This window comes from Adiantum capillus-veneris, chromosome 24 (assembly GCF_014529385.1).
Source record: "Adiantum capillus-veneris isolate H3 chromosome 24, ASM1452938v2, whole genome shotgun sequence".
NCBI classification, from domain to species: Eukaryota; Viridiplantae; Streptophyta; class Polypodiopsida; order Polypodiales; family Pteridaceae; genus Adiantum; species Adiantum capillus-veneris.
The window spans coordinates 61,294,101-61,320,973 of NC_140954.1; the positions used below are offsets into that span (position 1 = coordinate 61,294,101).

Sequence of the window (26,873 nt, forward strand, 5' to 3'; positions counted from 1 at the left end):
TCCATTTATCCTACGAACCGACCACCAAAGTCTCAAGTATTTCATGACGCAAACCAAGCTTTCCGACAAACAAATGAGGTGGGTAAATTTTCTTTCGCAATTTAATTTCCATATTGCTCACATAGCTGGTAAACACAATCAAGTGGTTGATGCACTTTCACGACGACCCAAAGTTAATGTGGTGTCTATAGCTACTCACAATGATCTATCCTCTATGATAGATGAGTATGCTATTGACCCTGACTTTAGAGACATAATGTCAGCCCTTGCTTTGGGGATGAAAGAGGAACCATTCACCTTGCAGGATGGTTATCTTCTCCACGGCAATAGGCTATGTGTTACCCATTCCCTTCGTGAGAAAGTTATGTATGAATCCCATGCTCCTCCATATGCGGGGCATAGAGGTACTCAACCTACTCTCTGAGGAGTAGAGACATACTTCTATTGGCCTAGCATGAAAGTGGACATACAAGAGTATGTTTCAAAATGTGTAGTATGCCAAAAGACCAAGTATGATAGAGGGAAGCAACCTGGATTACTCCAGCCATTGCCTATCCCAAATTCACCATGGGAGAGTATATCCATGGATTTCATCTTTGGATTACCCAAGTCTATCCATGGGAATACAGGAATATGGACAATAGTTGACAGGTTTAGCAAGCAAGCACATTTTATTCCTGTCAAAAAGACTATTAAGGCACATCAAATGGCAACTCTCTTCATACCTCAAATTTTCAAGCACCATGGATTACCCACATCCATCGTGTCAGATAGAGATCCTAGAATGACCAGTAATTTTTGGAAAGGTCTCTTTGAAAATCTAGGAATAAGATTGAATTTCTCTTCGGCCTATCACCCACAAACGGATGGCCAAAGTGAGATAGCCAATCTTACGATACTCGATCTACTCAAGACTTCTGTTACCGAAGTAGATCAACGCTCACAATGGGAAAAGTACTTACCTCTTTTAGAGTATGCTTACAATAATACTGTACATACTTCTACGGGAAAAGCACCTTTTGAGATCTTTGAGGGAAGACCTAAAAGTCCATTACTACTCAAAGTACATGGGAAGATCTTCGCCGCCGATGAGTATAGCTGTGACCTACAAGAATCTTTTCAAAAGATTAAGGAGGCTATATCCATCTCTCAACAAAGGAAAAAAGCTGCTGCAGAAGAGACTTAATGTTCAAAGAAAATGATTGGGTCTTACTCAAGTTTCCTAAGGCTCGATTAAGGCAAACGACGGGCAAAAATCCTACGGGCCATCAAAAGTATTATGCTAAACTAGCAAAAAGATACTATGGTCCTTTCCAAATCTTGAAGCCCATCAATGAGACAGCTTATCAACTCAAGTTGCCCAACCATTGGCTTATACACAATGCCTTTCATGTAAGCCTACTTAAGGAGAGCCACCAACTGAACCAATTATTGAAGACCCTCCCGAAGGTGAAGACCAAGAAGAGGTGCTACAACCCGAAGCTGTTCTTCGGCATGAAGACAAGGTACTACGATATGGTAAGATTATCCGACGGTATCTTATTAAGTTCAAAAATTATCCTTTTGAAGATGCTAGATGGATACAAGGAATACAACTTAAGGATAGTATGAAGCTTGTCAATGCTTACAATGCTACATTAGAGTAAGCAAATGTACAAATTTCTTTTAAATGACTCATGTTTTTGTTTTATAAGACTAGTCCTCTTTTTAATTGTGCACAAATTTAACTAGTATGCATACTTAGAATCATGTTTGTGATGACGACGTCTCTCAAACACCAAATAGAATTTGTCACTCTACTTTGGGAGAATGAAATGGACTAAAGAGTAGACATGCTTGCAGCAGCAGCTATGTCTCCCAAGCACCAAATGGATTAGTCATCCATCTTGGAAAGATGTCGTAGGGTAAAAAGGGATCCTCTACCCGCTAAGTAACATTGACTAATGACTAAGGAGTTATCTCTTCTACCTCATAGTCGAGGACGACTATGATTTCAAAAGAGAGTTAATGTCATAAAATCTAATATCTAATATGTAACCAACCCAAATGATTTTCTCAGATTAAATTGATCACTTAATGTGGGAGATAAACGGGAACAAGTGTTAAGATATAGACATGTGCTTATAGATCTATCTCAACACGGGGCCAATGGTAAAGGGGCCCAAATGAGAGATGGTCTATCAAAGAGCAAGGCTAACAAATGGAGCATAAGACCTTAGGGTTAGCTTCATTGAAGACCTCCAATAATGTGTGTAAAAGGCCTTTGACCTTAGGTAAGCTAGGGCTGAGCTTGAGGCACGGGAACCCGACCCAGCTCGAGGTGCCTGTCATGCTTGATGACTAAGGTGCTTGAGGTGCTTAATTATTGAGATGCTTGAGGTGCTTGACATGCTTTAGATGCTAGGAATGCACTTGAGGTGAGAACCCAGCCCAAGCTTAAAGTGCTTATGAGCCAAGCTTGTGGTGGGAACTGGGCTTATGCATGAGGGGCTTGACGTGTCAAAAAGTCAAAGATTCAATCCCTACAAGGAGGGGGCGAGCCCTACATGAGGGGGGATGAGAGAGAACACCCACACACTCACACAAGGCATGCATGGTACAAAGAAAGCAAAAGGGACACTTGTCAAGTTCCTCCTCATGTTGCCCTCATGGTGTGCCTGAAGCCTATTGGTTGGCCACCCAAGGGGTCCAATAATAATTTAGGAGATTTAATTAATTTATTTAGCATTTATCTAGCCCTCTCTCTCAAAAGGGAAAGGGGGACACTTGTCTCAAGGCTACCCTTGCTGCTTGTAATGCCTCCTGCTTGTGATTGGCTAGGCCTTGAGGGGTCCAACAAGCTTCAAGCATGAGCTACAAGGGGGGGTCGACCCAAGCAAGCTAGGGGGTTTCTTAGGGGGTATACTCACCCACACACACTCACAAACACTCTCATTGTGTGCTATGCAAAGTGCAAGAACTCCCTCTCCTTCTCCAAGCAAGTAGAGGTTGAGAGCCTACACCAACACTCTTGGATATGGAGTGCAAATCCAACCAAGAGCCATGCTTCAATGCTTAAGCTTGCCATCTCCTTCTTCTTCATTAATATGCTATTATGTATGCTAGCAACAAGAGTTATGATAAGTGAGGAACTAATTCTTTCTCCTACGAAATGTTTCTTCTTCCTCTTTCCTACCCTCATTCCCTGCTAGCTCTCTCCACCTTCGAAGGTGTTTGAGGTCTTGGGACTAAGGCTTGGGATAGTTAAAGCTTTCTTCAAGTTTATGTTATGTTTGTGATGCATGAAGCTTTCCATCTTCATTGCATCACCTAGGTCACAAGGAACACAAAGATTGTATTGTAACAAGTCTCTCTTAATGGGAGAAATCATAATACAAATGCCTATTGGAGGGGGGACCGGCTCCACATAAATCCGGTCCTCAACTGTTGTCATGTTCTCTAAATTCTCTCTCTTGCAAAAGTATTGTTCATGCCAAGTTAACTAATTGCTATGATTATGTTACTATCTTCAATTATGTTCACCCGCTATGCTCACAAAGTCATTTCTCAAAAGTACTCTCATTAATTTCCGCCAAATTAAATAGGCCAATTTCATTATATATATATATATATATATATATATATATATATATATATATATATAATCTCTCTAATCTCTCTCTCTCTATATATTATAATCTCTCTAATATCTCTCTCTCTATATATATAATCTCTCTAATCTCTCTCTCCTCTCTCTCTCCACAATATATATAATTGTATATTATATAGAAAGAGATGATATATATATATATATATATATATATGTATATAGTAGCATTAATTGCATTCAAAAGGATTAAGAGTGCATTCAAGGCATTTTGTAGCCCTCTTTTTGTGTGGAAAGTAGGATTGTAGGATGAAGACAAGGGAAAAGGGACGATTGGGAAAGAATGTGCAATAAGTGGTTCGTAAACCTTGAGCATGTCATTTCTTACCGATGGATCAAACCAAGGTTGAGGCTTTCTTTAAGTGGTTGCCACCCACCAATTTGGAGGTATTACATATTTTGTTTTGGCCTACTATTATCCCAAGTTTATATAAGATTACACGAAGATTATCGTGTCTATGATGGACCAAGTAAAAGGTCAAGGGGTGCTTATGCTTGGGATGAGAAATAGCAACGTAGCTTTGGCAAGCAAAAAGTAGCTTTAGCTACCACTCTTGTGTTTGTGGATCCTCACAAACAATTCGTGATGGAGAGAAATGCTAATGATAAGGCAATTAGTGTAGCAATACTTCAGGAGGGTAGACCCATACCTTTTGAGAGCAAGAAACTAGATAAAGCTTAACAAAACTGTTCTCCCAATGAGAAAGAGCTTTATGTAATTACTCCCGCTCTACATAAAAGGCGACACTCTTTAAATGGTGTGAAACTGGAGTGTTTGTTTGATCATGATTATATCAAATGGATTCAATCTTAAAAGGATATATTGGATAAGAAATCCAAATTGGTAGAGATTTTTCAATAGTATGACTCATAGCTACTACAATACAATACTAGATGTCCTAAGTAGGGTGTCCACTGTCAAAGATAAGAGTGAGGAAAAAAAATGATATAATGTAGTAATAGATGTCCTAAGTAGGCTATCAAAAATAAGAGCGAAGAAGAAAATCATAGAATTTGAATAGCACCATGCAACATCCAAGTATGGATGGAATTTGGGTGTGGAGATCAATGTAACACCCTACCTCTAGACGAACATGCACAACCGGTTGTTGTGTAGGTAAATCAAACATCCTCTATTAGTATTGCTACGCTTGAGGTTGTGGGTGTGTGAACTGACTCATACTTCGAAATCGATTATTGCCACGATGAATCAACTTGCCAAGATAGCATCATGCACGATGGGCGCTGCGCTTTTGTGCAGTCAGAATCGGCTCCCAAGCGGCCCTTCTTCTCATTCGATTCAAAAAGTTGCCATGGGATAAATGTCCCAAAAGGGACTTTCCTTTTACAGAACACACCAAGACCCTTTGGTCTAGAGCGATTGAACTAATTCAAACTCACCCCAAAAAAGTTGCCATGGGCTGGGCAGCGTGAACCCAGCCTAAGACATAAAATTTGCATGTGTGGCATAGGTATAATGGATTGGTGGATAACCAAGGCACAAACCAACATGAAAGCTGGCGGTAGCCTCCGACAAAGAGTGATCATCACAAGCAGCCTTCGCAGAATCGCATTCTCAAGCTCAAGCTGTGGACATTGCTGTGTGCATGCAGAGAGGAGCTTCCTGTGCTTTGAAGCAAAGCACTTTTTACCCTGGCAAGCCCAAGTTGCAGGCGACAAAATGGAGTACTCGTCCTAAGTCACCTCACCGTGCCTCTCCGCCACTATTTGAGTGCAGGTATGGATAAATGCCTTACACACACAGCTACCATCCGCAGTACACTATCAGATGAGCCACTCTCGTTGCAATTTGCATCCAGGGCAGTTTTTGGATGTGGCAGCCCTGTCTATATTGCGTTGCGCCAGCAAAAAGTCTCAAAATTCTCGAATATCCACATTCTTCATATGTGCGGGAAGCCCATTCGATGTACAGGTTCACATACACCCTTTTCTGTGCAGCGTACATCCCATGTCATAACACACAAGTGCCGTCACCGGCTCAAGCGCAGGAAGCTTTCTGCCATCCCTGGGAGCTCTGATGTCCATGATGATATCGTTGTCAAGGAAGAAAGTGAATATCAGACAGAAAATGAGGAATTGTTACCAAATTCTGGTAGTGTTGATGGTGGCATTGAGGCCTATGCCAGCAAAGCGCTTGCCCTCAGCGATGAGTTTTTACCACCTGAGGGGCTGGTGGTGATCCTATCGTGTGCGGTTGGCCTCATGACTGGTGTTGCAGTGGTTCTCTTCAATGTTGGCGTAAGCAGCATAATTCTTTCTCCTTGGCTTGTGTCTGTCATAGTTTGAAAACTACCTGCAAAAGATGAAATTGCTATCCTTGTCAATAGTCTTGTGATGTCTTTGTCAGTACATCTTAAGTTGATGAGAAGCTTGATTACCTTGCTGCGATGTTAAGTTGTGTAATTACCTTGTGTGTTGATTATTTGTGTTCACATTGTACAAGGAGTTTCGACATTTTAACTTTGCTAGTTTTTTGATTCCTTGTTTTTTTGGATATAACACTTTCTAAGTTTTTAGAGCAAAAGTCAGCTATTGATTTGTTGTAGGTGGGAATTTTCTTGTACAAATCTGCTTCTTACATATTTCTTACAAATTTGGTCTTGAATCTCTCTTTGCTAGAGTAGCATTAATTGATGCGGGCATGTGTATACATGTGTATGATTGATGAGGGGGATGGAGCTCTTAACTCTAGTGGATGTGGAACGATATGCGTAGGGGAGTACAAGCACGACATGCACAAGACTAGCTAGCTCCATCCGGTACCAAACTGGGGGTGTAGTATGGCATGCATAGGTGGGTAGAGAGTGAAGAGTTCCTGCAATATAATAGCAGGTTCTGAGAAAGCCCACTCTATCTCCCTCTGTCCGGTCTGCTCATGCCATAGTCAAATCTCCCTGCGATGTTCTCTCTGGGCGGTGCTTTGGGGCATCTATGGGCTCGAACAATCTTTGCCTGCTGTAGTGTGACCCCTCTCTGATTGTGGTGGGCGATATTGGGTCAACTCGGTATTGATGACGTTAGTGGGGATGTCGTGGTATTTAGTCAATACTATGCATGATGGAGCTGATGGTTATATTGTCTTGTGGATGACTACCATGGATCTATACTTTAACACTTTTCTTTAAGGTGAATTTCTGCTTATCCTGGATTCATCTAGTTATATATATTTGCATGTATGCATAAAGGTAGTGTTTGCTAACACACCCGGAAATCACGGAAGTATTTGTGGGCGCTAGCTTTTGAGCTTGACGGCTTTTGGGAGTCACAACTTTTCATGTATGATGCTTTTGGGCCAAGGGCCTTAAAATAGGAGCATTGGGGGACTACTAACCTTGGCATTTTTGTGTGTGCAGAAGCGGAGACAAAGCTCCCCGGCAGTTGTACCTTTGTGAAACGACTTTAAAAAAATGTCGAAAGGGGCCTATGTTTTGAGGCTAGTGCTCTGGGAGTGGAACTCTGTCTCTATGTGTCTACCTTGGCACGTGGTGCCCTCCCGTTACACAGGTGCAGGAAGAGCATGTTGCGTGAGACCAGGTTAAAGGCTTTGCAGAAATGGGCTCTGAGGTCCCTCGGGCATTGTAGCCCACGTATCATCCGCTTGTAGAGAGAGTAGATCCCTCAAATTATCTCTGATGGCACACCAAGTGCATGAAGGACCAAGGTTCTGGAAGAGCTTGTTGTCGATCGTGTTGAAGGCAATTCAGTTATTTAAGTTGTTTTGGTGATAAAGCTTTCCCGAGTTTTACAACTTGTACTATGTAGTTGTCTCTGTGTTTTTGTATGATTCCTTGCCTAAAGTGATTATAGTCCTAACAACATGCAGGCGGGATATTGAGGAGATCAAAATGGACATGGAGAAAATCAACAAAGTCCTTCCAATCAGAAACTTTGGGAATGACAATTGTTTATTTGGATGAGCAACAAAAACTGAACGCGACGGATGATCGGATTGATTTGGAGGCTTCGCCCACGTATTTGGGCTCTCTTTATATTCTTGTGTTAGCCCTTCTATCCCTCAACAAAATTCTTAGATTCACTCCTCTTCCTCCTGTCCCTTCTCACATTTCCCCTTGTTACCTCGTCTGTAACAGACTTGGACACTCCAACTCAAGATTCTACCGCGACACGATAGGAATTCACTTCAAAACAGTTCACAACAATTTATTCGACACGGCTTGGCGGAGTTTCGTGCCTAGAGATGTTGGCCCCAAAGACCGTTGCCCCTTTTGGTATTTCTTTTTGTATTAATCTGCAACTCAAAGTACAAGAGAGTGGGAGGGTCTCACTCTTAGACTCTGTGTCAAGATGCTCTGGGGAGTGGGAGCCCAAGCCACTAATTTATAGGTTTTACAAGGGATGCCAAAAGGAGAGCCCCAAAAGCTGAAAATCAAAAGCTTCATAAAGCAATTTCTTTCACAAACTGCTGACGTGTCAAAGCCCTAGAGAACGGAGCCAACTTGCAGATGCAGTCTAAGGGGCTTAAACCCTAAGAAGAACAAGTAACAGAAGAAGAAGTCCTACCAACTTATGGGGACCCCGTCCGATGGGGCCCCAAGTGACGTAAAGGATTAAAATAAAGCAGGACATGTACACACACAAACTCATGACGTGGTAGATTTCCGAAAATTGCGTTGACATGAGGACGGGGCAGGCTGTACGGATTTCCACGTTTTGCGCTGGCTGATGACGTGGCAGGTTGTACGGATTTCCGTGATTTACGCTGGAGCTTTTTGGCTTTGCTTTTGGACTAGGTGCTTTTGAGTTTGAAGGCTTTTTACTGTAAACTGCTTTTGGGGCCTAGGGCCTTTAAATATGAGGTTAGGGCTCATTCTATGGCATGCTTCCTGGAGAAGGTGCAGAGTTTGGAGTACCGGCTTGTACTGTGTCGATGCAATATAAAGAAATACCAAAAGGGGCGCCAAGGTTTGGGGCCAATACTCTCTGGGGTGGAATTCTGTCACTCCGTGTCGCGTGTCGTCTCTCTCTTTCAGTTCAGTTGTTATTGAAGTGCTAAAAGTCTATTCAGTCTGTTCTTTTCTATTGGCACGTGGTGTCTGTCTTGTGACAGTGGTATCAGAGTATCGGGCGTGTTATAACCGGCCCGTACAACGTAGAGGGCGGTACTATTTCAATTACCTGTTAACTTTACACAGAGCACTGAGAAGGGAAGAGAACACAGTTGCGTCCAGTGACTAGAATGTCACTGCGCACACGAGACCGACACCCTGTAGGCCCCAAAGATTGGCGCCCCTTTCGGTATTTCTTTATTCAAATTAAGTTAGACGATCCGATCACTTAGCACAAGCTTTCACATAGCTGTCCAAACCTGGCGAGGGCTGAAAACGCAGGTTTTCGACCGGATTTCGACAGCATAACGGCGCAAAAACCCCTGTAGGTCAAAAACACCTGTCTAGGACGGATTCCCTCGATATCTGGAAGCTTTCTGGTGAGCTGTCACAGAAATTCAGCGGGCTGTAATTCTCTGTTTTTCACTGCCGGGAGCCCAAAAGCCTGTACACGCATCCCAAGGCTCTCATGAGGCTCCCCCGATGTTCCCTTGCAATTTAGGTGCGAAACCCTAAACCTGCAGAAAAACACAGCAGGCTGTAATTCCCTGTTTCGGATCGTTTTTAGGGGAGCGAACACTCCTACGCGTGTCCCAAGGGCTCCCTCACGCAATGGGACAGTTCCCCTGTGAATTGGACGAGTTTTCACGCAAGAAAACTCTCCAAACTCGCAATCTTTCGTGATGGAACTGTGCGTACCTGTGGGGGATTAGCAATTAGCTAATCCGGTTCTTGTTCAGAAGGCTCTTGCCTTGGCAAACGTGCATAAACCCCCCGAACTGTACATAGGTCAAATGAGAAGTCCACTAGTGGGGCATAACATACTGTACGTAGGGGAGAAAGAGAGCAGTATGTAGCGTGCGGGGCATCACTCCCGTCACCATACTGTGCATAGAGGGCAAGGTAAGCATTCCATAGCTTCTATACCTGCTACAATCCACCTGAGGCTGAAAATGGCGCCCCCTTTGTTGATATGCAGCTCGTTTTTGCCTCCCAGAGTGGCAGAATCGCTCATAGGCTGACACGTCGCCCAGTTTTCGAGTTTGGGCTTTCCCTGCTAAAAATATCTCAACTGGTGCGTCGGTTGACTTGGCAGCAGAGCAATAAAATGTTTCCCTTGTCATTCCAGAGCTAATGACGCGAACACATTTTGTGGTAAAAAATAGCAGTTCCCTAAATTATAGGAGATGCTTCCATGGCGTCCCTGTCGGTCTCCTGACCATCATTGAAGACTACCATTTGACCAACATCTACAATGTGGGTTAATTTACTGGCCCCTTTCAACTTATAAAGTTGCAGTGACTTGACGAGTGGCCCAAATTCCAGTTTGGCGCACACGAGCTTCCATACTCATCAGAATTCAGTGCTAACTGGCCCGGGCAGTCCCTGTCTGACCGACCTAGATCCCCGATGTGAGAAACCCATTTGGCTGCAGCCGTTTCACACTGGCCATGCAATGTCCACTTGCACCTTTTCAAGGGTTTTGGGACAAACAAGTAAAAATAAAATAAATATATCTAATACTTATTTACGGAAGGCAACAGGAAAAATATACCTCCTGGTGACCACCCCACCCTTGAAATATTGCAAGCGACCTCGCTTGTATGCCAATAATACATGCGGATATCTCCTGATATCACATATATTCTATGATGGGAATCCAAGATATACATGCTTCCGGAAATGTAGCATTGGACGATTAAACAATCCCACCAACTTGGCTATGACACATATATCAAGCATAGAAGTCTTCTAGTGTACTCTTGAGCACAAACTTCTCTAGCTAAATTCTGTATGGAAAGAGTAGATACAATTGCTTAAGTACTCTCTTGAGCATCATGAACCATGCTCTTGCCTTGCTCCAAAAAGGCTGCATCAAGTCACTGTGGGTTCCATTTGAAAGGCTTCAAGATACAATTGCAATAGCTGAGGTGAATCAAGCAATTCAGACTCTTCCATCCATTTGGCATCTAATGATGGATAGTTCTTGAACTTCACCAAGTAGCGTCTTGCAACTTTTCCTCTAACCTTCTTTCTTTATGTGCCAATATCTGTTCAGGAACAAGGATTTCATCCAATTCTTCCACTTCGGGTTGTTCCTCATCAAGCATATTCTCTGGCACATCACTAACAAAGGGCCTTAGAAGGCTGACATGAAAAGCATTATGTATTTTCCAGCCTTCTGGTAGCTTTAACCTGTAAGCTACATCGCTGATCTTTTCTGAAATCTGAAAAGGACCATAATATCGCATACTGAGCTTAGGAAACAAGCGTTCCTTGCCTTTCCTTTTCCTTAACCTGGCCTTTTCAAAGCGCAAAAGTACCCAATCACCAAGTGAAAATACAAGTTCACGACGGTGACGATCAACAGCTTTCTTTTGCTTAGCCTGAGTCTTCTCAAGAGCAATCTTTATCTTCCTGTATGTTTCATCCATATCTTGCACATACTTGTCTGCCTCAAATATCTTGTCCTTAGTCTGCAAAATGGGTGGGACTTTCTTTCCTCCTTCCACTATCTCAAATGGTGCCTTACCTCTTGATGTATGCACAGTGTTATTGTAAGCATATTCAACCAATGGGAGATGGTGTTCCCAAGTTGCTTTGTGCTCTGAGAACATTTGAGTAGGTCCAAGACAGTAGAATTTGCCTCTTCTGACTGTCCATCAGTTTGCGGATGAAACGAAGAAGAGAACTTGAGCGTAGTGCCCATGTTCTCAAACAATGCCTTCGAGATAAGACTCGTCATACGTGGATCCCTGTCACTGACAATTGACTGAGGCATCCCATGATATTTAAAGATATTGCTCATGAATATCTTGACCATGTGTTATGGCTTTATCTTCTTTCTAACAGGAATGAAATGGGCCTGCTTACTGAACCTACAAATGATAGTCCAAATCCCATCATTTCCTGTTTGCATCCTTGGAAGATCAAAGATAAAGTCCATTGCTATACTTTCCCATGGCATATCAGGGATCGGCAATGGCTGCAACAATCCCGGTTGCTTTTGTCTGTCAAATTTGACTTTTTGGCATACTAAGCATGATCTTACAAATGTGTCAACATCTTGACGCAAAGCTGGCCAATAGAAGAATGCCTCAACCCCTTTCACTGTCGCATCAATTCCACGATGCCCAGCATAAGGTGGAGCATGACTTTCCATCAAAATCTTTGGCCGTAACTTTTTAGTAACGCATAACTTTCCATGCATCATGAGAAAGTCATTCTTAAGCATATAGTGCTCATGATGTTGCCCATCAACAAGCTGGTCATAGATCCTTGCAAAATCTGAATCTTCAACATATTGTGTCTTCATTTCGTCTAGTTCACAATGGTACGGAATTGACACTGCTGAAATTTGGGGCTTTCGTGACAACGCATCAGCCGCCACGTTCTTTTTCCCTTGCACATGCACAATGTGAAAATGGAACATTGACAAGATGTTTGCCCATTGCATGTGCTTCTCAGACAACTTCGTCTGTGTAAGAAAATATCGCAAGGTTTGATGATCCGTTTGGACAACAAAATCAGCCCCTAGCAAATAGTGTTTCCAACTAGTGAGAGCATGAATTACTGCCAGCAATTCTTTCTCATAGACTTGCAAGTTCCTTTCAGTCTTCAAAAGAATTCTGCTCTCATATGCGACTACTCAGCCATTCTGCATTAAAACTGCACCAAGACTATGGCCACACACATCACATTGAACCACAAAAGGTTTAGAAAGATCTGGCAAAATAATTACCGGATCTGAAGTCAGCTTCTCTTTCAAGTGTTTGAACGCTAAAATTTCCTTGGCTGTCCACTTGAAAGTAACTCCTTTTCCTTGCAATGCATGGAGTGGAGAAGCAATCTTAGCAAAATTTCGGATGAACCTCCTGTAATAGGAACATAAGCCTAGAAAGCTTCGAATGTCATGTACAGACTTCAAGTCTGGCCATGACCTAATTGCTTCCACTTTAGCGGGATCCATGCGTACCCCATCCTTTGAAACAATGTGCCCAAGGAAGTGAATCTCTTGCAAAAAGAACTCACTTTTCTTCGCATTAATGAGTAGCCTATTCTTGCGTAGCTCATTGAAAACTGCGGTCAAGTGATCCCTATGCTCCTCTTCAGAGTTTGAGTAGACAATCATGTCATCAAAGAAGGTACCCACGAAGTTTCTATGTGGTCTAAAAATTCTGTCCATCATTCTATTAAATGTGGCAGGAGCATTTGTGAGACCAAATGGCATGACAAGAAACTCATAGAGACCAAATGTTGTCATGAACGCAGTCTTATGGACATCTTCTGGTCTAATGCGTATCTGATGATACTCGCTCTTTAGGTCTATTCTTGTAAACAATGACGCTCCCTCAAGCCGATCAAGAATGTCATCTATCCTCGGTATGGGGAACCTGTTCTTGATAGTATTCTTATTCAAGGCGCGATAGTCAATGCACATGCGCCATGAACCATCCTTCTTCTGCACTAAGAGTACAGGCGAACAAAAAGGGGATGAACTGGGCTGAATCAGCCCCCTCTCTAAAAGCTCGTTGACCTGGCCCATAATCTCTTTCTGCTGGGCTGCACTAACCTTGTATGGTGGTCTATTCGGTGGACTAGAACCTGGCACAAGATCTATAGTATGATCCTCAGGTCTCTCAGGAGGTAACTCCCCTGGCAAAGAGTCCGAAGAACAATCACTGAAACCACTCAAAAAAGTTGACCTGTCTTTATCTAAGGTAGACAAATTAGATACAACTTGAGGTACTTCTTTTGCAAAGATCAAGTACGCAGAAAGATGATTCTTTATTACAGATGAAATAGCAGAAGCAGAAACAATTGGAACAGACTCGCCTATAAGCTTTACATCAAGGACATGAGTCTTTCCTCTATGTACAAGGGTAATCTTTTTGTTGTAAGTATCCACCATAGCATGCAACCTGTAACACCATGGGATACCCAATAACACATCACAGCCCTCAAGCGGCATAATATGAAATTCTTCCGCATCCACAGAGCTCTGAATGTGCAGACGAAGCTTTCCCAGAATGGGAGTAACAGGCTCTGAATGTCCTGGGCATGCCAAACGTGCTTCGCCTGTCATACCCATCTCCTCTGCACGAATGCCCAACTTTGATGCCAATTCTGGTGATATGAAATTTGCACGGGCTCGTGGATCAAAGAAAACCAGCACTGTCTGGTCTCTAACTTTGCCCCAAGCTCTGCACAGCTCTGTGGCATCTGTGTTTGGCTGATCTCCAACCAAATCTGGAACAAGTCTTGCACTCGGCTTTGGCTTCTTCCCTTTATGGTCTGACTTGTCATCCTTATCCTGTGACTTCTTCTGTGGGCACTCATTTGCAAAGTGTCCTTCTTGTTCACAAATGTAGCATTTCTTGGCCTCCCTAAGAGCTTTCCTTTCTTGAAAAGTTTTGCCAGAAAAATGCCTTTTTTGTCCTTGTCCTCGTTTCGAAGAAGATTTAGACTGCTTCTTGGACGTATCAGCTTCTTCAGTGGAGGGCTTCTTTGTGGGAGGCTCAGAAGGCTTTGCTGCAACATTGCCCTTGGCTGAAAACTGTTTGCCCTAGGACCCTTTCTTGTGGCTATTAAATCCATCGGAATCTCCCTTCGACAGATTGCTGGCCACTCTTGCATTCTCTATCAACTGAAACATATTCATGACAGTAGTCCTTGTGCAGTAGTCCCTGATTTTCTTGGGCAATCCGCAACAGTACTTCTCAATCTGTTCTGACAATGGCACAAACCTGTAAGAGGTGACTGGCAACAGTGCGGCCCAAAACTGTTTATTGTACTCTTCCAAATTCGCACACTGTTTAGCATTCAACTCGTGCCATTCTGGCATCACATCCACTTCAAAAGTGTTTGTCAACCATGCAGGCGCAAAAAGCTGTTTGAATTGGACCCACGTTGTTGGGGCTTGACCCTGGTTCAACAATGCGGTCCACCATTGAAGCGCATTCCCTTTCAAGAAAGTGGCAGCCTTGCGTATCTTTGAAGATTCTGTGAAGTTGCCTCCAGCATAAGCTACATCGAATTGTTGTATGAAGGTCAAAGCCTTTAATTGGTCCTCAGTTCCTCTGAAAGTTTCAAACTTCACTCCGTGCCCACCTTCCTTGTAATCCTTAGGCTGACTCAAAGGAGCCACATTATCATAAACAGGTGCCTGTAACAGTGGTGCTCCATGAGTGTTCATTCCAGCACTCGCATCAACTGTTTTCCTTGTCATATCTGCATTTTGTGCGTATGGCTGCGAAAAACCAGCCATACCAAATTGTGTTCCAGGCACTCGAAACTGGCCATAGGCACCCTGAAAACCTGGTTGGACACCCATGTTCGCGTACATAGGGTTACCCATGCCTGTTTGCATTGTCCCGAACACATTCCCTGGCATATAACCTGTGGAAGGTCCAGCCATAGCTTGAAACACTGAACCACCTCCAAAATAACCAGGATAAGTATTAGGTAATGGAAGGGTCTGACGCATAGCCTGTTCATTGCTCCCTTGACCATTCACAAACGGTTCCTGTCCAGCTAAAGCAAGTTGCTTTGGATCATTGGACACCGCTAGTTGCTCAACCACATGGGCTTTTCCTCGAGCATCATGAGTCCTCTGCGCATTGGAAATCTCCTTTTCCTGCAACGGCTCAGTCATGCCCTGTGTAGAGGCTGAAAACCCTGTGTCGGAGCCTGTAAGAATTCCTGCATCCTTGGGTTGTTAGCCAATTGCTGAAACATGTCCATGCAACAACGTAGTTGAGTTCTAAACAACCTGTCCTCTTCTTGAAGAGTTGAAGGAATTTTCTCTGTGCCATGTGAGGAAGATCCCTCTTCATGTACTTGGTCTCTCTTCTCTGCCATATCGACAAGTTCTGTGTTGCTTTCACCCACAACAATCCACGCTGCACTTTTTTTGAAGAAAAAGTGACTATCCCGTCGATGGAACCATATAACCGGCCCGTACAACGTAGAGGGCGGTACTATTTCAATTACCTGTTAACTTTACACAGAGCACTGAGAAGGGAAGAGAACACAGTTGCGTCCAGCGACTAGAATGTCACTGCGCACACGAGACCGACACCCTGTAGGTCCCAAAGATTGGCGCCCCTTTCGGTATTTCTTTATTCAAATTAAGGTAGACGATCCGACCACTTAGCACAAGCTTTTACAAAGCTGTCCAAACCTGGCGAGGGCTGAAAACGCAGGTTTTTGACAGCATAACGGCGCAAAAACCCCTGTAGGTCAAAAACACCTGTCTAGGACGGATTCCCTCGATATCTGGAAGCTTTTCTGGTGAGCTGTCACAAAAGTTCAGCGGGCTGTAATTCTCTGTTTTTCACTGCTGGGAGCCCAGAAGCCTGTACACGCATCTCAAGGCTCTCATGAGGCTCCCCCGATGTTCCCTTGCCGTTTAGGTGCGAAACCCTAAACCTGCAGAAAAACACAGTAGGCTGTAATTCCCTGTTTCGGATCGTTTTTAGCGGAGCGAACACGCCTACGCGTGTCCCAAGGGCTCCCTCACGCAATGGGACAGTTCCCCTGTGAATTGGACGAGTTTTCACGCAAGAAAACTCTCCAAACTCGCAATCTTTCGTGATGGAACTGTGCGTACCTGTGGGGGAGTAGCAATTAGCTAATCCGGTTCCTGTTCAGAAGGCTCTTGCCTTGGCAAACGCGCATAAACCCCCAGAACTGTACATAGGTCAAATGAGAAGCCCACTAGTGGGGCATAACATACTGTACGTAGGGGAGAAAGAGAGCAGTATGTAGCGTGCGGGGCATCACTCCCGTCACCATACTGTGCATAGAGGGCAAGGTAAGCATTCCATAGCTTCTGTACCTTCTACAATCCACCTGAGGCTGAAAATGGCGCCCCCTTTGTTGATATGCAGCTCGTTTTTGCCTCCCAGAGTGGCAGAATCGCTCACAGGCTGACACGTCGCCCAGTTTCCGAGATTGGGCTTTCCCTGCTAAAAATATCTCAACTGGTGCGTCAGTTGACTTGGCAGCAGAGCAATAAAATGTTCCCCTTGTCATTCCAGAGCTAATGACGCGAACACATTTTGTGGTAAAAAATAGCAGTTCCCTAAATTATAGGAGATGCTTCCATGGCGTCCCTATCGGTCTCCTGACCATCATTGAAGACTACCATTTGACCAACATCTACAATGTGGGTTAAGTTACTGGCCCCTTTCAACTTATAAAGTTGCAGTGACTTGACGAGTGGCCCAAATTCCAGTTTGGCGCACACGAGCTTCCATACTCATCAGAATTCAGTGCTAACTGGCCCGGGCAGTCCCTGTCTGACCGACCTAGATCCCCGATGTGAGAAACCCATTTGGCTGCAGCCGTTTCACACTAGCCATGCAATGTCCACTTGCACCTTTTCAAGGGTTTTGGGACAAACAAGTAAAAATAAAATAAATATATCTAATACTTATTTACGGAAGGCAACAGGAAAAATACACCTCATGGTGACACGTGTGCTTTTCTGAAAGCATACCGGTCCTACCAAAGAGCAGACATAGCAAGATCGCACTTGGAAATTTTGGCTTCGTGCTCCTACCCCGGACTTACTAGCCACTCCTACCCTTACTTCATCGTGCATCGGGCGCGCTCCCGTCTTCACCTCTCATGTCTTACAGGGCATAAGCCCTTAAGATCACTTGCAAGAGAAGAAACCAAGATTTGTTTCAAGTCATTGTTTTTCTCAAAAGCAGTGCCATGCAGATGTTGATGTCTACAGCTACCAAGCAGCACACTCCAAGGACTTGGCAAGCTTTCAAGAAAATTTTTACCCGAAGTTATATGGTTTTTGACATCTTCCTTCGGAGTGCAACTTTTGGCAGAGTGGGGTATCCTGAAATGCTTGCCATGGAAACCCTAGCAGATTATAACTTGAAATTTCTCCACATCTCTCAGTAGATGTCTCTTGTTGATAACCTCGGAGGTTCAATGCGATTGCTATCTTGGGACTACCATCGCCGTTAAAGAAACATTGTTTGTCCAAGAGCTGATGGACCATGCGGTGCTTGGCTACGACCCTATGGAATGAACCTAACCCTAATTTTTGGTGCAGGTTCCGGGACAGAAAGCCAATCGACTTTTTGAGCTCGGCTAATGTCGAGATTGCTTTTTAAGTTTGAAATCTGTTTGAGAACTTGTTTGGTGATCCTGTTTGAAATTGGTTTGAAATAGATTGTATCTGTTTTGAACCTGTTTTGGTGCCGATTTGAAATGTTTGACTCTGATTTTAATACTGGTTTCATTGATTGGTGATTTTTACTCCCGGGTGGAGAAGTGAGAAATACTGTTTTGGTATTGTTTGAACTTCGGAACGACGCAGGCCGATGCTTGGGGAGCGTTCTTTTGTATGCTAGAAAACCTCAGAATGACGCAGGTCGATGCCTGGGAGCGTTTGGTTGTATGCTTGAACCTCCAAGCGACGCAGACTGCGGTTTGGGGAGCGTTTGGTTGCACAGTCCTCTAAGCTCATGGCCCGGATCTTTTTAGGTTATTTGCGGGGGGAGTGACGAGGTAGTCGTTGAGTAGCTTCATACCGCAGACCGTTTGTCTCAAGGGAGTGCTCAACGGCGCTGTTTGTTTTGTCTTGTAACATGCATATGCAAGCATTTGTGTTGCATTGTGATCTGCCAATTACTGAATATCCCTAATTGGATGAGATTGCCTGGGTATGTAATTTTAGTGCATCAAGACACCCGTGGAAGATCAGTACGGGCTCGGTGTGATGGCTAATTTTACTATGCCGGAATATCAAGAGTTTCGATCTGGACGAAAGGAGAAGCTAACTCCTTGATAAAAAGAGCCGAAAGGAGAAGCCAACTCCTTGATAAAAAGAGCCGAAAGGAGAAGCTAACTTTTAACAAAAAAGAGCAAACTGAATGTCCCTTGGAGAGACCCTCAGAAATTTTTGAGCTAACTTGAGTTGTTTTGCAGATATGCTGTAATCGCGGACGATTACTCTCTTTCAAGAAGGGGAGATGTCACAAACTGCTGACGTGTCAAAGCCCTAAAGAAGGGAACCAACTTGCGGATGCAGGCCGAGGGGCCTAAACCCTAAGAAGAACAAGTAACAGAAGAAGAAGTCCTACCAACTTATTTTCTCGTGGGGACCCATAGAGGTGACTGCCTTTGTGACCTTGAAAGAGCAGAAGTCTTTTGAAGTATATTGTGATGCTTGTGGTCGTAGTCTGGGTGCGGTCTTAATGCAAGAAGGCCATGTCATTGCTTACGAGAGCCGATTGTTCTCAAGGACGGGATGACAACATAGATTTATGAGAGCTTTTGGTGGTTATCCATGCTTACTCAGTGGCGGCATTACCTACTCGGAGCGGATTTTACTGTCTTTACAGACCATCAGAGTTTGCGCTACTTGTCACAGAAGAAGCTATCGGAAAAGCAGATGCGGTGGGCGAACATCTTGTCACAGCTTCACTTCCAATGCCACTGTCCACCTTTTACGGGTCACCGCGGTATCTCTGTCACAAATGCGGGCACCACGTGCCAATAGAAAAGAACAGACTGAACAGACTTTTAGCACTTCAATAACAACTGTTCAATAACAACTGAACTGAGAGAGAGAGAGAGAGACGACACGCGACACGGAGTGGCGAAATTCCACCCCAGAGAGTATTGGCCCCAAACCTTGGCGCCCCTTTCGGTATTTCTTTATATTACTGCTGATTCGCAAAGTACAACAGCCGGGGAGCACCTCCTCTGCAATCTGCGCGCTGAAGAGTGCCAGAGAGGGCCCCCAAGGCTCATATTTAAAGGCCCAAAGCCTAAAAGCATCAAATATGAAAAGCTGACTCCAAAAAATCACTTTCCTAAAATTTCGGGATTTGTCTGCTGCCTTAGGGTTAGGGTTAGGGTTTTTGGCAGAAATTAGGGTTGCAGGTTTTAGGGTTAGGGTTTCCAGAATTAGGGTTTCAGCAATTAGGGTTTCTGGCAGAAATTAGGGTTTGCAGCTTTTAGGGTTAGGGTTTTCAGAATTAGGGTTTGCAGGTTTTAGGGTTAGGGTTTCCAGAATTAGGGTTTCAGCAGTTAGGGTTTTTGGCAGAAATTAGGGTTAGGGTTTCTGCTCTCGGTCAACCACGTCATCACTCTGTGACACTTCTTCTGTTGCTTGTTCCTTTTAGGGTTTAGGCCCCTCGGCCGGTAGCTCCGTTCTTCAGTAGGTCGACACGTCAGCAGTTTGTTACAATCTCTACCACCATGAAAGGGGTAAAGAGATACTTCTTTTGGCCGAGACTCAAGAAGGATGTGGAAGAGTTTGTGCGCAGTTGCTTGGTATGCCAGAAGGTCAAGTTTGACAGGCATAAAGCACAGGGATTGTTACAGCCTTTGCCCATACCCACCCGCCCCTGAGAAAGTATTGCAATGGATTTCATTTTTGATCTCCTGAGAATACAGAGTGGTCACGATGATATCTGGATTGTTATTGACAGATTTAGCGAGCAGGCTCAGTTCATTCCAGTGAAGAAAACAATCAAGCCGGATCACTTAGCGAGACTGTTTGTGGCCGAGATCTTCAGATCACATGGCATGCCTGAGACGATTGTCTTCGACAGGGACCCCAGATTTACGAGTTTGTTCAATTTGGAAGAACATTGGCACGCGGTTGCAGTTCTCGTCACCCGCAGACTGACGGGCAATCTGAGATTGCCAATTCAGTGGTTTTAGATTTATTGAAGTCTTATATCTCGGATTAGAAGACTCAATGGGAAAAGTATCTACCTTTGGTGGAATTTGCCTACAATAACACGATACAGTCTTCGACGAGGAGGGCGCCATTTGAGATTGTTGAAGGTGTTGCGAAGGTTCCACCCTTCCTAAGCACGAAAGATAAGATCTTTGAAGCGGATGAGTATACGCGCGATTTAGACACGGCTTTTGTCAAGGTCCGCGAGGCTTTGCAGAAATCTCAAGAACGACAGAAAAAGGCAGCTGATCGCCATCGTCACGATTTGAAATTGATGGAAGATGATTGGGTGCTCTTATTTTTTGAGAAGGCACGCCTGAGAAAGAAAAAGGGAAAGGAGAGGCTTTTTCCAAAGCTTACTATGAGATACTACGGACCTTTCCAGATCTCCGAAAAGATTAATGATGTCTCCTTCCGACTGAAACTGCCTGACACTTGGAGGATTCACAATGCATTCCACCTTTTAAAAGTGATGTGCATGATGAGCAACCCGAAGTGGAAGAAAACGAGGAGATCCTTGTTCCTGAACAGATTTTGGCACATAAGGATACACAGAATAAAGGTAAAGTCCGAAGGCGGTTCTTGGTTAAATTCAAGAACTATCCTGCATTGGATGCGAAGTGGATGGAGGAGGGGGACCTAGCAGATACTCCTCAGATTGTGAAACTTTACCTCGAAGCTTTTGGTTTAGCATAGTCTACTCCAAATGGAACCCAGAATTCAGCTTGGCTGGAGATCTGGTGCAGTGGGATGCTCAAGAGGGGAGTTACTCCACTCCTACGTCAACAGATGCCTCGATTTTGACACTAGAGTCACTGATGTCTCTTTGAGCTTCAGGAATATTGAGAGCTGACAGTATTCTGTTGTATGACTTTATGAAATGGAATTCCTAAATATGAAACTGATTTGTTCTTGACTTGTTTTTAAGTGCAGGAACTAAATAGACGAAATGACTGTAGCATTTTGGTCTAATTGATCTCGAATAGACATGGTTGCAGTAAGGGTTAGTCAATCGGGCATCGATGAGGTCCCGACTGGATCTAGATGCGATTGCTAGCTACATTGCCGATAAATCATGGTCTAAGATCCGAATGAATGTTGATGTCATGTGATGTCCTGTGATGTCATGTGATGTGACTGTCGATTGGTACATGTGCTAGATGTGTGTTCCTGGTACGTAGGTGCTAACAGTCAGTGTCTGCTAAGACGGTTTATGGCCTCTGTCTGTTTTGCAGGCGTAATCGAGGACGATTACAATGCTTTCAAGAGGGGGTATGTCACAAAGTGATGACGTGGCTGCCAGAGAAACCCTAATTGCAGAAACCCTAATTGCAAAAACCCTAATTTTTGCCAAGAACCTTAATCTGCTGAAACCCTAAGTGGTTGCAAATGGGAGCAGGCTGTACCCGAACGGCAGTGCCATGTGGCAGGCCAATGCAATTTGCGGCGTAGATTGCGGAGGTGCCGTACGGCTGCTTTTTTTTTGCGTGGAGTTTTTAGGGCAGTATTTGGTGATGCTTTTTCCTACGCTTTGGAGAGAGAGAAAGTCTCTTTGCTTTATTTTAGCAAGAGAGAGAGAAATTACTGTTTTTCTTTTTACAAGCTTTTGAGCTTTTAAGCTTTTGGGGCTCTGTTTTTGGCATCCCTTGTAACCTTTAAATTTGTGGGCAGGGCCTCATAACTCAGAGAATCTGGACGTAGAGTCTGAGTGTGAGCGCCTGCCTGCACTCTTGTACTTTGAACATAGATTAATACAAAAAGAAAACCGAAAGGGGCGCCAGTCTTTGGGGCCAATATCTCTAGGCACGGAACTCTGCCGGGCCAGTGTCGAATTAATTGTGAACTGTGAACTGTTTTGAAGTGGTTATTTGTGCTGTCGTGGTAGATTCTTGACTTGCAGTGTCCAAGTCTATTACAATGCCACTGACAAAGGAGATAGAGAAGTATTGTTGTGGGTTGCCTAAAGGGCTCAAGAACTATTGCATAAAGAATAAAGTGATAACCCTTACTCAGCTTATGGACGTTGCCAACACTGGTCATGCCTTGTTGAAGGGAGAACACAGTGGATTCCAGGGCAATGTGAAAGGGGGGTCGGTCAAAGAAAAATTCAGCAAATAGGGCCTTTGCAAAAGCGACTCTTGAAGCTTCTCGAGGGTGAGGAAATGGAGAGAGGGCTAAAGACTCAGCCGAGTCTTCTTGAGGACAGGCCAAAAGAAAAAAAAAAGGGAAAAGTTGCAAGAAGTTATTTGGTGATGAAGCTTTTGGTTAACAACCCACGTATTCTCCAACTCAGATCACTTCAGTCGAGCAAGGTCAAAGGGCTTGATACGTGCTCAAAAGAGGGGTGATGATAGAGATAGCACTTCACATGTACATAAGGATTCAATGCAATAGAAATGTGCATTGTTTGACAAAGGTATGAAGGTCTCATTAAGTCATTTGTACACATGTTTGACAGTCTTTCTTGCGGATACATGCAATGAGTGCTAATCACACTAAATCATCTGTGGCATGTATAGGATGCAAGCAATTGAGGACGTTTGAGATTTTAAGGGGGGGGTATGTCACGAGATTGTGACAACCACCATATATATTTATTGGTTTCTTTCCCTTGATTTTTATTTAATTTTTGGGACCTCTTGTTAAAATCACAAATGCTCGGACATTGCGTGGCCAATGTGAAACGGCCGTCGGCAGAGAGTTTCAGCCGCAAAAGTCAAGGCCAGGCAGCCACGAGATGGTGGGCTGATCGGCATTGGAATTTGACTAGTAAAGAAATGGCTAGGCTCAATTAAAGTCATTTAGACCCCTCGCCAGGACTTTATGAGTTGGTGGGTACTAGGAATTAAACCAAAAGAAGCAAACTGGACACATGGCAGTAGGAGAGCAACGTGCACGTCAACACATGGTCCAAAGTATCTCATCCCAAGAGGGGGTGCCTAAAATGGAGGCCGGGGCTTATTTTTGATCATAAGTGACTACAGTGTGTGTGTGAGTAGTGGGTGCAGGTGATCAGAGCTTTAATGGAAAGCTTGCCTTCTCCCTTGTCTCATGCAGGGCGATGATTTGCTCTTGCGCATCTCTCTCTCCCCTTTACACATATGGTAATGCCCCACCAATTGGGCTTATCAGATGACCATGTATAGTTCTGCAGATTTTATGCGCGTTTGCCAAGGCAAGAGCCTTTTGTATAGGAACCGGATTACCTAATTGCTAATCCCCTTTAGGTACGCACAGTTCCATCGCAAAGGATGCAAAAACGGAGAGTTTTCTCGCACGACAACTCGTCCAATTTACAGGGGAACTGTCCCATTGTGTGGGGGAGCACCTGAGACACGTGTAGACATGTTTGCTCCTCTCAAAATGATGCGAAACAGAAAATTACAGCTTGCTGTAATTTTTTGCAGGTTTAGGATTTTGCACTTAAATTGCAAGGTAATGCCGGGGGAGCCTCAGGAAAGCAGTGGGTGCTTGTATAGGACAATTGAGAGAGATTTTCTGCGAGGAATCTCGCCTAATTCAAAGGGCAAGTGACCCTACAGGTGTGGGAGCTCGAGGGCTACCCACAAAAGTGATCGGCACGCGAATCGGAGCGCAAAACAGAGAATTACAGCTTGCTGCTATTTTTTTGCAGGTTTAGGGGTTTGGCCAATTTTGATGCCTATAGGTCCCAGGAGCTTCGGGGAAGCTAGGGAATCAGGTGCAAATTGGAGGCCAAAAAAAAAAGATTTCAGCGTGCTCTTGCAAGGTTTTGTGAAGTGCTCTAAAGTGCGTGGAAAGTCACTGTTTACTTGGGATTTTGTCCGTGGGGACTTCTATTGTGGTTATGCTGTCGAAATCGGGTTAGAGTAGGGGAATTTCAGCCCGGTAAAAGTGGGACAGCTCGTAGAAGTTTATAGGTTTTTCTCAAGTGTAATAAGAATAAAGAATACCTAAAGCAGCGCTAGTCTTTGGGGCCAATAGGGTGTCGTTGTCTGCTTGGGAGCGCTTTAGCTGCCAAGCCGTGGTTGTTTTTGAAGTGAGTCACAGGTTTATTCGTGAAGTTCCTTTGTGTCGTAAAGTTAAAGTAATGATCGGGTGAAAGCTAAACTCTACCACCCTATGGGCCGGTTTCAACCTTTCTGATCATGCAGGGCTGTCACAAATTGCTGACATGTCAAGCCACTGAAGACTGACTGGGTCGGGGCTTCCCGAGCCTAACCCTAGCCAACATGTAGATCCCGGCTGAGGGGCCTAAACCCTAGAAGCAACAAAAGAAGAGGAAGTTCTCACCCAACTTACTGTTCATCGTCGAGAGGCCTAATTATCAAAAGATCTTCCAACTTATGGGACCTCGTCCAATGGGATGCGAGTTTCTGAAAATAAAGCGGGACCCTCACACACTTGCATAACCAGCTGATGATGTGGCAAGACGGTTGTACGGACCCGCCGCAATTTGCGCTAGCTGCTGACGTGGCATTGTATAGACAATTCCGCTTTTTGCGCTATTGGCTGCTGACATGGCAGTTGTACAGAAATCTCTGAATTTGTGTTGGCTTGCTTTTGGAGACAAAATGCTTTTAAGACCATATGCTTTTAAGTTTGATGCTTTGCATTGTACTGCTTTTGAATGGCCATGGCCTTTAAATACGAAGGGTGGGCTCTCTCTAGGGTTCCTGTGGGAGCAGATGCAAAGCAGATCCACCGGTGCTATAACATTTTGAAGCAATATAAAGAAATATTGAAAGGGACGCAATCATTTGGGGCAATGCTCTCTTGGGGATGGAATGCCGCCACTCCGCGTCTCGTGTGTCATGCTCTCTTTGTCTCTCTCAGTTTAGTTGTTTTGAAGTGTTTAAAGTTTGTTCTTTTTGTTTTGTTTCCGTTGACACGTGGTGCCCTCTCATTATAGCCAAAGATCCAGTCGTATACTTTTCTGAAAGCATATATGTCCTACCAAGGACAACAAAGCTCAATAGCGTTTTTTACTTCTACAAAGTACTTGCAGTTTCTTCTCTCGATGAGCTTCGCGACATACTTTCGCGGCATCCACAACAGAATCTCCTGATGCTGCAAAGTTTTCAACAGTTCCTGAACTACATGTTGCCTCCTCCAATGTCCTAGGTGGTACCACCTCTTCCGGCACCAGAAAGTACCAAAGCTTCTAACTACAACCCTCTCAGTCTTCTATTCCAATCGGGGGAGACTTTAGGAACATGGTGCAGTTGTCTGTTGATCCAGTGCAATCGCCTCCGCCACCTCCCCCACCACCACCGCCACCTGAGTACAAAGGTTGGAGCTTGTATGCATATCCCTACTACACACATCTAGGGTTTGCGCCTAACCAACCAAAAGATCTCAAGGATGGCGGCACGACAGTAAAATTTCTCACTCTTTGGGAGCGAAAGATCGGAAGAAAGCCCTACAGTTCTTACAACAATTTGACAATATCTATGCTTTGGGAAATTATTTAGAAGAATCAAAGATCTCTCGAGTTGCGGGATTTCTTAAAGATAATGCTATGCAGTGGTGGACTTCAATTGCGACACAACCGCATGCTCGAATGACTTGGCAAGCTTTCAAGATTATTTTTGCGCGAAGTTATCTGACCTCCCTGTTTAAAGGCCAGATTAGAATGGGGCAACTTGAAAATGCTTGCTACAGAGACCATGGAAGACTACAACCAAAGGTTTCTCGATGTTTATCTTCTAGTGTCTTTCTTAAAGTTGATTCTCCTGGAAGACCAATGCAAGCGATATACCATTGGACTGCCATCACCTTTACAGGAATAGTGTCTGTCTAAACAAGTATCGACAATGCAAGAGCTTATGGACCATGTCGCGGTTGGCTACAAGCTTATGAAAGGGAAGCTCCAGTTTACTATAGAACACATTCTAGCAAACAATGAGAATTCTCGGCAACAACGAATAAATCCTCGAGAATCTTGTGAAAGTCAACCTCAAAGGCCTCATTTGACACAGCGTTGTTAACGTGCAAACGAGAAGGAAAATGAATGCCTCTATAGCCTTGCACGAGCCACACCGTTTTAAGGAAGAACTATTGCACGGCCGAAAACACCTGTGGTAAACACCTGTGGTAAACACCTGTAGAGATTTATGAAAAACCCTTCAAGCATGGAACACACTCAAAATTAGGAGAAACAAGGGACATCATGACGAAGCTCGTCTCGTGGAGATGTCCGTAGAGTATCCATAGACAAAAAACAGATGAAGGATGAAAGAGTTGTGGCCACTCGAAGTTGGGGGTGCACTCTTTTTTGCAAATGAGCTCTCTCGAAGTTGTGCAGGTGTTGCAGCTATTAAAATGGGGGCTTTCTTATCTTTTATCCCCAAGATTTCTCTCTCTTTTCTTAGCCGACAAGGTTCTCTCCTCAGGCAGAAAACTAATTGGCTCCTCTTAGGTCTTTTTTGGGCAAAAA

The 26,873-nt window shown here is 44.1% G+C and overlaps 1 protein-coding gene across 3 annotated transcripts in view; it reads left to right on the forward strand.

Moving 5' to 3' along the window:
• The first annotated feature begins 5,139 nt into the window (after positions 1–5,139).
• Positions 5,140–26,873, forward strand: part of LOC147426456 (chloride channel protein CLC-e-like) — a 47,625-nt gene continuing 25,891 nt past the window's right edge. The window contains exons 1-2 of one of the 3 annotated variants that reach the window (XM_086499282.1): positions 5,140–5,384; positions 5,467–5,905. In XM_086499282.1, the coding sequence (XP_086355408.1) occupies positions 5,254–5,384; positions 5,467–5,905 (570 nt within the window). In that variant the 5' untranslated portion in view covers positions 5,140–5,253. Of the gene's footprint in view, positions 5,385–5,435; positions 5,906–26,873 lie in introns of all 3 variants that reach the window. The other 2 variants (XM_086499283.1, XM_086499284.1) reach the window with 2 other exon arrangements.